Source organism: Hyla sarda, chromosome 8 (genome assembly GCF_029499605.1).
Source record: "Hyla sarda isolate aHylSar1 chromosome 8, aHylSar1.hap1, whole genome shotgun sequence".
Classification (NCBI taxonomy): Eukaryota; Metazoa; Chordata; class Amphibia; order Anura; family Hylidae; genus Hyla; species Hyla sarda.
This window is the reverse complement of record NC_079196.1, coordinates 89,618,189-89,631,559: the sequence shown is the minus strand read 5'-3', so window position 1 is coordinate 89,631,559 and position 13,371 is coordinate 89,618,189. Positions and strand designations below refer to the sequence as shown.

At 39.8% G+C, this 13,371-nt stretch overlaps 1 protein-coding gene across 30 annotated transcripts in view; it reads left to right on the top strand.

The window, feature by feature from the left end:
• Positions 1-13,371, top strand: part of UNC80 (unc-80 homolog, NALCN channel complex subunit) — a 206,662-nt gene that overhangs the window by 81,724 nt on the left and 111,567 nt on the right. For 21 of the 30 annotated variants that reach the window (XM_056535244.1, XM_056535249.1, XM_056535236.1 and 18 more), the window contains 3 exons: positions 2,657-2,829; positions 6,097-6,309; positions 6,591-6,762. In XM_056535244.1, the coding sequence (XP_056391219.1) occupies positions 2,657-2,829; positions 6,097-6,309; positions 6,591-6,762 (558 nt within the window). The remainder of the gene's footprint in view (positions 1-2,656; positions 2,830-6,096; positions 6,310-6,590; positions 6,763-13,371) is intronic. The other 9 variants (XM_056535252.1, XM_056535267.1, XM_056535266.1 and 6 more) reach the window with 1 other exon arrangement.

Here is a 13,371-nt window from a genome sequence, read left to right as displayed (position 1 = left end):
AGGTTTAATTGAACTGTATGGGTTAAATGGCTCACTAAAGCCTATATCACTGTTTGAGGAATGTTTTCAATACCAACTAGTGGTGTTGGGTTATAATAGATTAATTGATATAAGCCAATAACGTGGAAAAATATAGAGAGCTCAGCATTCTGCTGTGTACCCTGTTTAATTATGTAACACACCAAGATAAACTATCAACAGCCAAAGATTGTAGCTCTGGGTACATTGCCAGTGACGTGTTCTGCGTCATAAGCAATACGGATTCTCGGTTAGCAGTAGTTGACACTGGGAGCTCGGCAGATGACGGTTGTGATGGAGCTGACCTCAGGACAATGCCTTTGGCTGCATTCCATCTCTGTCTCTCTGCTCTTGTGGTGCTGTGCTTTGTGAAGTGTTGTAATCTGCTGGACATTTGTTCTATTAGTTGTTTTTATATCATGCCTATGGTGTTTGCGCAAAAGAGATAAAAAGTCATACTAAACCTTATCAAGATGAACCAGCTGATTTCAATGCAGTTTTAAGCCGAGTTGTAGCTTATGTGATAAAATATATATGATAACTCCATTTATACTGTCCTTTTCTAGTATTACTGGGTTATATGCACATTGTAAATTAGCTCTAGAATGTGAGTATATAGTCATAGGCAAGAAAGGAACATTTAGGCATCTAAAATTTATATAACAGGGTTGTAAGACCCTTCTTTTATTTACATTAAAGCTCATCTGGAAAGCAGGGGTGTAAATAAGCCCATGGCTAGTTAAGGCTAACACCCCTGTTTTGCTATTGACAGTTCTGCTTTAACTATGTCCATATTAGGGTAAATGGAGGAACATTTGTATATGTTCAGAGTGTACATAATGTAAGTTAAGTATAAATTTACTAGTAATGGGGTTTGTAGGCTTGAGCTACTGTACTCATTAAGGTTTGAGGGTTTACATTTTAAACTGAAATGGTCAATATCCTTCGACTCAGTAGTATAGAATAATCTACTTAAATATATTTATCTACATAAATACATTTTCCTTCAGTCGGTAAGCAACACCTTAGCTATATAGTCGATATTAACATTTAAAATTCAACATATAATTCCTTTAAGCTTTGCCTTTATGTACTGCTAGTGCATCGAACTTGAAAGAGGCCATCTAATTAAAAAAAAACATTTTCAAGTATCCTATTATGGAATTTATAATTTGGGACCCGTATCCATTAGCAGCAGCAGAGAACAGCTTCAAAGAGTGCCTTACTCTCTCTGGAGGACCCAGCAGGGCAGTGCATTACGTTGATAAACCATTGATTCCAATAGACACCATGTAAAACATAATTTTACCTATGGTGGTACTGTAGGACAAATTAAAACCTGCTGCTGGGTTGCTTTTACTACTGGGACAATAGGGACACCCTGTAGCACTCTAATAAGCAATTTTAAGCTCCTTCTAATAAAATAGGATTATTGTACTCAATCATTTTAATATACAAGGGCTGTTTTTTTAAGTCATAACATGAATCAGTAAATAAATCAATATGTTCTACTTTCCCTATTTAGAAAAGCAATAATTTTGTAGATTGTATTAAAGGATAACTCCAGGATATAAAACCTATTCCCTATCCTAAGGATAGGGGATAAGTATTAGATCGCAGGGCGTCCGACCACTGGGGCCCCCCATGATCTCCCATACGAGACCCTTGACTCTTTGCTGAAATAGCGCGTTTCGACTACCGCATGAAGTGGCGGCCAACACACCCCCTCAATACATTTCTATGGCAGAGGCAGAGACTGCTGAATGCAGTGCTCCGGCTCTCCCATAGAGATCTATTGAGGAGATGTATGTATTGGTCAGACACGATCCCTGGCCGCTGACTGCCGGGGCCCCGTACGGGAGATCGTGGGGGGCCCCAGAGGTCAGACCCCATGCAATCTGAAACTTATCCCCTATCCTTAAGATTATCCCGGAGTACTCCTTTAAAATATATCATATAGACTAAAACCGAAAATGATGGTAGTAGTTAGTAACACTCAAATATATGACATTTTAAAAACAATTTAGCCTGACATATTTCATTGCAGTAAGCTTCCATCTGCTGATTTTCTATAAAGATATGTTCTATTAGCAAATTGAAGATAAATATTCTAAAAAAGTCATGTTGATGAGCAGATTACTTAAACCAGCAGTTTCTTCGTTAGTGAATGTACATCAGAGAATAGGAGTTTAATATTATTGTGCTTCATTTTGAGTCAAACTAATATTAGAATAATGTATTAATTGACTTAAGATATTCCACACCCTGATCTGTATATACAAGAAATTATGCTGATTGTCTTCTCTTATGACTGAATTGTAATATGTAATATGACTGAGAAGAGATGGACTTAACTTATTATAACTCTCTAATTTTACTTCCATGTTTTCATTAATATGCAAAAAAAAACACTAGTCTACTGCAGAAGTGTGTGGAATACCTTGAAAGATCATTGTCTGTACATGTCCACATGATATGCTGGGTGTTGTGGGTGATACCACCATGTTTGCTTAGCTTCAAACCACACATTAGATTAAAGCGCTGGGGAAATCCAATATAATGGGGTTCTCGAATGGCCCATTTATTTGTGAGATCTTGTGCTCTTCCCCCTCTTTCCTCCTACCTTTGCCTTCTTCAGGATGTCAAAGCTTTGATGACCATGGTGCTGCCAATAATGAATCTGGGAAAAGCAAAAATGTAGTCAACTTGGGAGCAATAAGGCAAGGGATGAAGCGCTTTCAGTTCCTGCTGAACTGCTGTGAACCTGGAACGATACCCGATGCCTCCATTTTAGCTGCAGCTTTAGATTTGGTAAGTGAGAAGCCAAGCTTCCAAACCTTTCCTTACAGATTAGGGATTGAATGACATGTATCAACCTAGCAGTCATTCTTTTCTAAATGAACCTTGCACAAGATTTACCTTTTGCTTTTCAATGTATGTAATTCTTCTAATTCCTCAAATCTGTACGATATAATGCATTTTCTGAGTTATGACACTGTAATCTTCCTGCTGCATTGCGCTCCATCGCACAATGGAGGCAGGGAGCAGGCTCCCACAGCTCCACTGCCTCCTCCATATTCTCTGTCTGCCTGCCCTCATCATTAATATGCCAATAAATGTCACAGGTGAAGGCACAGAGAGCAGAGCTCTCTGCATCCATTGTGTGCTGAAGCACAATGCTACAGGAAGATTCCAGTGCCATAACTCAGAAAATACTCAACGGATTTAAGTTAGTGACCCCTTTTAGAAAAGCGGTTCACCCACACTTTAACCCAGTATGGGTTTAGGGTGTCAGATTCTATTTAAGCTAAGAAATCTAGTAAAATGGACACCATACATCATTCTAAATAAACCAAAATTGCAAAGCCACAAAGTGAAACTACGGGGTGGGGAGAATATATGGTTGCCTTCCTTACTATCCTATGGCATAACGTGCAAGTAGTTGGGACCATAGAATAGAATATATGTAAAATGTCTCTCTGTTTCTGTCTTCTTAACTTTCATTGGATATTAGGTCTTATCCCCCCTGCATTTTTGCAATAGATATTTCACAGTCTGTCGTCATCATTGACTGTGGCCATTTGTGGTTATTTTCAGCTTTCTGCCGTCTGGTTCATTCTTCTCCATTTGTGATTTGTTTCTGTGTCCTGTGATTTCATCTCTGTCCATTATCTCATATCTTCACCTTTCCTTGCCTCTTCTTCAAACATCAGGTAAGATAGAACATTAAGGGACCATTACAAGGAGGCAAGACATGTTTTTTTTTTTTTTTTTTTTTAACCTGTATAAAAGCGATCTGCATAAATTTTTACCCATCTAAGTGTACATACAGAGAGCCTTCAGTCTGTGGAGATTTACATGTATTGCACTCTCTAGTAGCTAAAAAATAGTTTAAAACCTACAAAGCTCATGCCCTAGAATTGTACAAACATTTAAATCATAAACAATAAATATTTTATAAAGAAATTATTCAGGATTTTTTTTTTATTTGACTATGCTACAGGGGCTGTAAAATTAGTGTAGTTCATAATATAGTGTCTGTACCTGTGGGTGACGGTTTTCTCACAATTCTTATGTGATTTTCACCCCAATCTTTATTTTTACCAGCATACAAAATTACTGTTGTCTCAGATTTTTCCCAGGTTGCAATGCGGCCAAGACCTGATATCACTAGTCAGCTGATGACAGGGAGCCTGTCTGCTTCAATGGGTGGAGCAATCGCTTGGTGGGAGAGAGATTATTCTCCAACTAATTGTATTTTTGAAACAGCTGAAGGCACTCTGATTGAAAAAACACAGGTCTTTTGAATGGATGCAGCTCATGTATCTTTCAATGGGTGGGGTAGCTGATGTGTGGGAGGGAGGAAATTGGAATTATGGGATTTGTAGGCAAAGAAGGTAACTCAAACAGGAAATACCAGTTCACCAAAAAGGTTAGCCACATTGTTATGGTAATCTCACAAAATAGCCATTTAGCCCCAAAACAAGTGCAGATCCTTCTTAGCATGTCCATTACTGTCTGGCAGGTAAATACTAAAATCACCTTATGGTGGATAACCCCTTTAAAAAGCATCTGCATCGTGCCTTGTTGCTCTGCTGATGCTGCTGCACTAGTAAGCCCTTGTCAGACAGGTGGTGACGCGTTGCCACCGGAGTGCCCTTTCATTAGTTGAGTGTGGACTGCCGAGTAGTAGGTGCCATGCAAACTCCAGGTAATTGGTCATCTATTTACTTTAGGGGTATAAACAGTTGCTATATAGTGCTTAATTGACAGCCCTATTAATATCATCTATTTGTATTTTGGTTTATTTACTTACTTATGTGCAGTAACAGAGATGATTATTTCCATCATTCTCATGTCCCTCCTCCTTGTTTCATTCATTATTTTATATGTCTCATTGTGCATATGTTTTTTATGGCACTCTTGAGGTAATTTAGGTTGTGTCTTGATTAATTTCTCAATAAAATATATATTGTTTATGATATGATTTATTGTATAATTCTTGGCTAAGAGCTTTGTAAATATATTCATATTTATGTGTTCTTTATTTTGTGAAAAGGTTCCTATACAAGTATATTAACTTGGTTTTTTAAAACTGAGTGCAACAGCTTTACATTTGGTGAGAATTTATCTCTGAAGCTACAGGGGACATTCAGGGTATACCTTAAAACTTTACTATCAAATAAAATTGTAATTAGAAGATCCTGCTTCCATGATGGATCACTGAACAGGAACTGAAAGGAAACTTGTTATTATTTTAATGCTGACTGAACCACAAGTCGTTAGGCTGGTCCGGGTGGTTTCTCCCTGGCCTTGATTGATAGATCTTTCTTTGAGTATAGGGAGAAATCTATAAATCAAGGCCAGAGAGACTGGTAGAATCCACTGGGGATTGCCCTAATAACTCAGGGTTCAGACAGCATGAAATTAATGACAGATTAACTTGAAAGTTGACATGGTGAAGAAATGATTAAACAATATAAAAACTGTTACATAAATGTAGAAAAACAGACAAGGTTGCACCTCCATGTACTGTACATCAACCCTGTGCTTCTCAGAATATTTATAAAACTAACAGGTTGTCAGTGTACTTTTTGATCAAAACGTGCAAGCCAGCTCGCCATCTCATGGCCACCTGGCTAGAGCGGGTCCCTAACTTCCCTAAATGAAAATGGTGTAACGCTGAGCGCCCACAATCACCACTGCCCATAGAGAGAACAGCCGAATGGCTGAGCAGCCCCAATACTGCTTGACCTCACCCCTGGCTCTGGACTGTGCCACCCCACAGACACAACATCACAGCAACAATGGCCGCTGCATAGCACCACATTGAAACAAAGTGATAATAAAGTTTACTCAACATGTGCTCCCAATCTGAGGACTGGACTGCTAGGAACAGACTCTTTTGCAGGCTACTAATAATTAAATAGGGCTATGCTGATTGGGTGCGGCAGGGTGCTGGCCAAAAACTGTACAAAAAGTACATACATATATCTGTACATATATCTTTACATCTTACAATGTGTGCTTGTTTTTAACATTTTAATAATCTCCCATGTGTTTTTCTGCCTATCATAGGAAGCTCCAGTGGTGGCCAGGGCAGCCCTCTTCCTGGAATGTGCCCGTTTTGTTCACCGATGTAATCGGGGAAATTGGCCAGAATGGATGAAAGGACATCATGTGAACATTGCCAAAAAAGGTCTTTCAAGAGGTCGTTCCCCTATTGTGGGCAATAAACGAAACCAGAAGCTGCAATGGAATGCAGCCAAGCTTTTCTACCAGTGGGGAGATGTAAGTTGGTGTTTTTAGTTGCTGATTTTATATCCAGTTCTGGTAAGTTTCAACATGCTCTGTATATAGTTCAACAGGGCCAGTGGCACTTTGTGAAATAGCAGTAGCAGTAGTTTTCATAGCATTTATGCAATTGAAAGTTAAAGTAATACCTTGAAGCAGGTAGAGTATGTGCCGCCATATTGTATGAGATAGCATATCATTTCACTTTGGTTGCCTAATGTACAATTAGAGATTCAGGTTTTATAGTTATTGGACATATGTCACCTATGGTCTTTCAGGTGATAGGTGCCCGTCTTAATGAGATATGTCACAGTGAGAGCGAAAGTCCTGCCAATCTGCTTGGACTTATCTATGATGAAGAAACCAAGAGAAGACTGAGGAAAGAGGATGAGGAAGAAGACTTTTTAGATGACAGTAAGGAGAATCCCTTTACTACAAGAAACCCTGCTTGTAAGGAACTCTGCTTTAGGAGCACTCTACTTTCTTTATTTCTCTTGATAATTCTTGCTTGGATATTTTAGACAGGTTGACCACCTGTTCCTTGTATCTCACATCAGGTCAGCCAACCATGTTTTTATGCTGAGTCAAGAAGTATTAAAGAAAAGGCTATTAAAGGCCAAGAACTCTTGACCTGGTATAAAGGCCCCGGTATGGCTAGATTGTAATGAGTGACCAAGATGCAGGTGGCAATCCTACATACAGGCTGTATGCACAGAACTCTTTGCACGTGCCTTTGGTAGACAGAGTAATAGAGGCGGCCCCAAAGTGTATCCTTGGATATCATACAGAGGTAAAGTTTTCTAAACTCTTTTATCTATCTATGCTGATTTTCATGTATATCTAGGAAAAATAACTAGAAATTGTTGGGTTTTCTGAAAAACAAAATGGCAGATCATGGAATTCCTACTGTAAGACACCAAAAAATCAAACCATAACTTCTTAAAATATACAAAGCAAGAATCTCACATAATTTTTTTCTACCCAACAATCTCTAGGCAAAAAGCAGCGACTGATTTAAAAGAAGAAGCCTATGCCCACAAATTATATTGGAGAGCTGTACAACATTGCTCTACAATGTTTACGTGATCTTTATTTCTCACATGAAATGGAATAAAGATTGCAGTGTAAATTATCCATAGCTTTTGCATTCCCCTAACCTGAAGTGCAGCATCTGTTTGTGTCCAGATGGGTCTATACTGTGTGCCTTATTGCTCTGTGGAAAATACTATGTTACACATCTTTAAGGCTCTTTTCTGTGCAGTCTGTCTTCATATATTTCCAAGGCATTATGTTTTAAGGTTTTTATCTTCTGGCCCAAAACGTTTACCATGTTAAAACTAAATAATATAAAATCTGAGCATAAAAAACAACAAAGATAACATGTTTAATGTACATAATGCCTTGGCCATATGTATGCTAACAGTTCAACGTATCTGACTAGAAAATGTCTTGAATGTCAGCATTTTCTAGTTAGTATTGATTTCTAGATTTAAGTAATAAAAAGCTTATGCAATGTTACAACACAAGGTTTATGCTTACTTTAACTCGCAAAATCATTGTTCATTGGCTTTAAAAAACAAAACAAAAAATACTATCTTAAAATGAACATGTATGAACCAGGTGTTTTAGCCATTCTTTACCATTCATATTGTTATATTATTTTTTAAATAATTTAACCCCTGAATGACAATGGACGTAAATGTACGTCATGGTGCGTGGTACTTAATGCACCATGATGTACATTTATGCTCAGCCATGACCACGAGCACAGGAACGGTGCTCGCGTCATGCGCGACAGGTCCCGGTTGCTATCAGCAGCCAGGGACCCGTCGGTAATGGCGGACATCCGCAATCGCATGGATGTCGACCATTAACCCCTCTGATGCCGTGATCAGTACAGATCAGGGCATCTGCAGCAGTGCGGTACTTTGAATGGATGATCGGATGACCCGCAGCGCTGCCGCGGCAATCCGATCGTCCAGCATGGCGGCCGGAAGTCCCCTCACCTGGCTCCGGCCGTCTCCCGGGGTCTTCTGCTCTGGTCTGAGATAGAGCAGACCAGAGCAGAAGATGACTGATAATACTGAGCAGTGCTGTGTCCTATACATAGCACTGAACAGTATTAGCAATCAACTGATTGCAATGAATAGTCCCCTATGGGGGCATAAAAAGTGTAAGTAAAAAAATTTAAGATAAAAAAGTAAAAAAATTTGAAAAATTCCCTCCCCCAATAAAAAAGTAAAACGTCCGTTTTTTCCCATTTTACCCCCCCCCCCCAAAAAGTGTAAAAAAATGTAATACACATATTTGGTATCGCCGCGTGCGCGTTGTTAATTGTCCCATACGTAGAACGGCGTAAATGTAAAAAAAATTTTAAAAGTCCAAAATTGCTGCTTTTTTGTCACATTTTATTCCCAAAAATGTTTATAAAAAATGTATAAAAATTAAAACCTAAGCAAAAGGGATACTGATAAAAACTACAGATCATGGCGCAAAATATGAGCCCTCATATTGCACCATATACGGAAAAATTAGAAAGTTATAGGTGGTCAAAATAGGGCAATTTCAAACATACTAATTTTGTTAAAATGGTTTGAGATTTTTTTTAAGCGGTACAATTATAGAAAAGCATATAACATGGGTATCATTTTAATCGTATTGACCCACAGAATAAAGGAAACATGTCATTTTTACCAGAAAGTGTACAGCGTGAAAACAAAGCCTTCCAAAATTTGCTAAATTGCGGTTTTCTATTCAATTTTCCCACATAAATAATATTTGTTTGGTTGCGCCATACATTTTATGGTTAAAAAAAGTGATGTAATTACAAAGTACAACTGGTGACGCAAAAAACAAGCCCTCATATGGGTCTGTGGATGGAAATATAAAAGAGTTAGGATTTTTAGAAGGCGAGGAGGAAAAACGGAAATGCAAAAATAAAATTGGTCTGGTCCTTAAGGCCAAAATGGGCCTGGTCCTTAAGGCCAAAATGGGCCTGGTCCTTAAGGGGTTAATGCATGGCTTGCTATTGTTCTCAGTGGTTATGGCAGCAAGAAGAACTGGGCATTTCTAGCTTTTCTGCTGCCTGAAGTGAAAATTTAAATGGCATCCCACTGCCCCCATTGAATAATATAAGGCACACACAGCCAGGGGTGGGTTGGGAACTTAAAGTGGCCCTGGAATAAAATCAAAAAATGACGCATTGTTGTGGGCGGGTCTAAATGATTATTTGGACAGGTGAGCAGGTTGAAGTATTATTAATGTTTCCATTGTCAGCATTAGGCCAATTTCACACCTGCACTTGACGCTCTCACAGAAGGCTTTTACATCATGGTATTTCTATTAGTCACAAAGAAAGAAAAGAACTCCAGCTCAGCTCAGGAAGATACGGCTTTATTCACATCAACGAGGCAACAGGTACAGGGAGGAAGTGACGCGTTTCGGCCAGGTGCTGGCCTTAGTCGTACAAGGCCGAAATGCGTCACTTCCTCCCTGTACCTGTTGCCTTGTTGATGTGAATAAAGCCGTATCTTCCTGAGCTGAGCTAGAGTTCTTTTCTTTCTTTGTGATTATTCCGGGTGAGGTCCACACCCACTCCGCGCCCAGCATTCAGACCAGGGATTGAGCCGGGAAACCTGCTTTCTGTATATTTCTATTAGTGTAACGTATATGCTGGGAAAGCTTCCAGCAGATGCATTAAACTGACTGAAAAAATTATGTTTTTTTGACCACAGAACAGACCCTTAAAAGGATAAAAATACAAACCCCTCACACGCCCTAACAGGGTACAAACCATCATCCCAAAATATATTATCCCTTTAAGGACACAGCTTCTTTTGGCCTTGAGGAAACAGCTAATTTTCTTTTTTGCTTTTTTGTGTTTTCCTCCTCACCTTTTAAGTCACATATACTTTTATTTTTCCTTCGAGGGTGCCATGTGAGTGCTTGCCTTTTACGGAACCAATTCTACTTCTTAAAGGGGTATTCCAGGAAAAAACTTTTTTATATATATCAACTGGCTCCAGAAAGATAAACAGATTTGTAATTTACTTATATTAAAAAATCTTAATCCTTTCAGTACTTATTACCGTATTTATCGGGGTATACCATGCACCTGCCCATAACACGCACCCTCATTTTACTAAGGATATTTGGGTAAAAAAGTTTTTTACCCAAATATCCATGGTAAAATGAGGGTGCGTGTGTGCGCATGTATACCCCGATACACCCCCAGGAAAGGCAGGGGGAGAGAGGCCTTCGCTGCCCGCTTCTCTCCCCCTGTCTTTCCTGGGGTCTAGAGCCCTGCTGACGGCCCTTCTCTCCCGCTGGCTATCGGCGCCGCTGCCCGTTCTGTCCCCCTGACTATCGGTGCCGGCGCCCCATTGCCGGCGCCGATAGCCAGGGGGAGAGAAGGGGCAGCGGCACCCATTGCCGGCGCCGCTGCCCTGTTGCCTACCCCCATCCCCGGTGGCATAATTACCTGTTGCCGGGGTCGGGTCCACGCTGCTTCAGGCCTCCAGCGTGCATCCCCTGCGTCGTTGCATGGCCGTGCAGCGCATAGCAACGACGCAGGGGACACACGCCAGAGGCCTGAAGCAGCGCGGACCCGACCCCGGCAACAGGTAATTATGCCACCGGGGATGGGGGGAGGCAACATGGCAGTGGCGCCGGCAATGGGTGCCGCTGCCCCTTCTCTCCCCCTGGCTGTCGGCGCCGCTTCTCTCCCCCTAGCTATCGGCGCCGGCAATGGGGCGCCGGCACCGATAGTCAGGGGGACAGAACGGGCAGCGGCGCCGATAGCCAGGGGGAGAGAAGGGCCGGCAGCAGGGCTCTAGACCCGAGGAAAGGCAGGGGGAGAGAAGCGGGCAGCGATGGCCTCTCTCCCCCTGCCTTTCCTAGGGGTGTATCGGTGTATAACACGCACATAGACTTTAGGCTAAAAATTTTAGCCTAAAAAGTGCGTGTTATAAGCCGATAAATACGGTAGCTTCTGAAGTTAAGGTTGATCTTTTCTGTCTAAATCCTCTCTGATGACACCTGTCTCAGGAAACGCTCAGTTTAGAAGCAAATCCCCATAGCAAACCTCTTCTAAACTGGGCGTTTCCCGAGACAGGTGTCATCAGAGAGGATTTAGACAGAAAAGAACAACCTTAACTTCAGAAGCTCATAAGTACTGAAAGGATTAAGATTTTTTAATAGAAGTAATTTACAAATCTGTATAACTTTCTGGAGCCAGTTGATATATATATAAAAAGTTTTTTCCTGGAATACCCCTTTAAAGACACTTTATACTTTACCTTAAAAGTGAAACCAAAAAATTCAGTTTTACAACTTTTGTTTTGTTTTTTATGTTTTTTTTACATAGTTCTGTTCGGTACAAAATGACATGTAATCTTTATTCTGTTAGTCAATATGTTCAAAAGAATACCCATGTTTACATGCTTGTGTGTTATTGTACTACTTTCAAAAACAGTCAAACTTTTTTGTCAAAATAAATATGTTAAACATTATTTTAATCCGACCCCTAAAACTTTTTTTTGTATATGGGCTATATGAGGGCTAATTTTTGAAGGAACTTTTGAATCGATTTTTATAAAAAAAAAAAAATTTGACATATAATGTGGTAAAAGTCCAGATACTTTTGCTTTTGGTATTTTTTTTTTTTACGTTTGCTCTGTTCATTGTGCAGGATTATAAACATTAAATTTTAATAGTTTGGACATTTCTGAACACAGCTTGACCAAATTTAGTACTGTGCAGTGTGTGTGTGTGTGTATATATATATATATATATATATATATATATATATATAGAATAAAACTGAGAATTACACCCAGCATAGAGGACAGGAGAAGCAGTACTGTACAGTGTCTGCATACAGGTCAAGAGAAGTGATACTTTGCAGTGTTAGGCAGACAAAAGTAATACTTCACAGTGTCTATTTACAGGGCAATGGCAGATACTAAGAATTACACTCAGCATATTATACATCACAGAAAACACACTCTTAAATACAAATCCACACATACAAACACTTCATTTACCTTCTACCTTCTTCTCTTCCTGTCCAGAGTATTGCTGTAGGTGTGATTTGAGGAACTTTTGATCACATGATGTGCTCACGACATGCTCTCCAAAGGTTCTTCAGCCACTGTAACAAACAGACTGTTGACTGGAGGCTCCTGCATGCATATGTGTATGTAGTGGTGTCAGTATATTGTTCTGTCCCCACATACACACATATACGCAGGGCTGTGCACAGCTGCCCTTCGGAGACTCTGCAGTCTGCAGCCTGAGGCAAGATGCTCATCTCTCCTTATGACAGTGGTGATTCTGGAGCTTAGAATCTAGGTTGAATAGGTTATTTGTGAATCTAACTATAAGTAACTGACAGACCTCTCTAAGTGTGGCTTGAGGATCCTCAAGTCAACCCTATATTCTGGGAATACCCTTCAAACTAATTTATAACAAAATAATGGAAGACTAGAACAGTACAAATAATATGTAAATGAAAACATCTGGGTCATGCATAAATACCCCAAAATTAAACAATAATATATATAGCATGAGAAACCTCTATATTTTGTTGTAGTTAAAGTGACCAATATATGCTCATTATGTTGTCCATGTAATGGCTTTTTATGTTTTTATTACATTTATGTGAGAATTAAAGGGGTACTCCGGTGGAAAACTTTTTTTTTTAATCAACTGGTGCCAGAAAGTTAAACAGATTTGTAAATTACTTCTACAAAAAAATATTAATCCTTCCAATGCTTATTAGCTGCTGAATACTACAGAGGAGATTCTTTTCTTTTTGGAACACAGAGTTCTCTGCTTACATCACGAGCACAGTGCTCTCTGCTGACATCTCTGTCCATTTTAAGGACTGTCCAGAGTAGGAGAAAATTCCCATAACAAACATATGCTGCTCTGGGCAGTTCCTAAAAGGGACAGGGATGTCAGCAGAGAGCACTGTGCTTGTGATGTCAGCAGAGAGCTCTGTGTTCCAAAAAGAAAAGAATTTCCTCTGTAGTATTCAGCAGCTAATAAGTAGTGGAA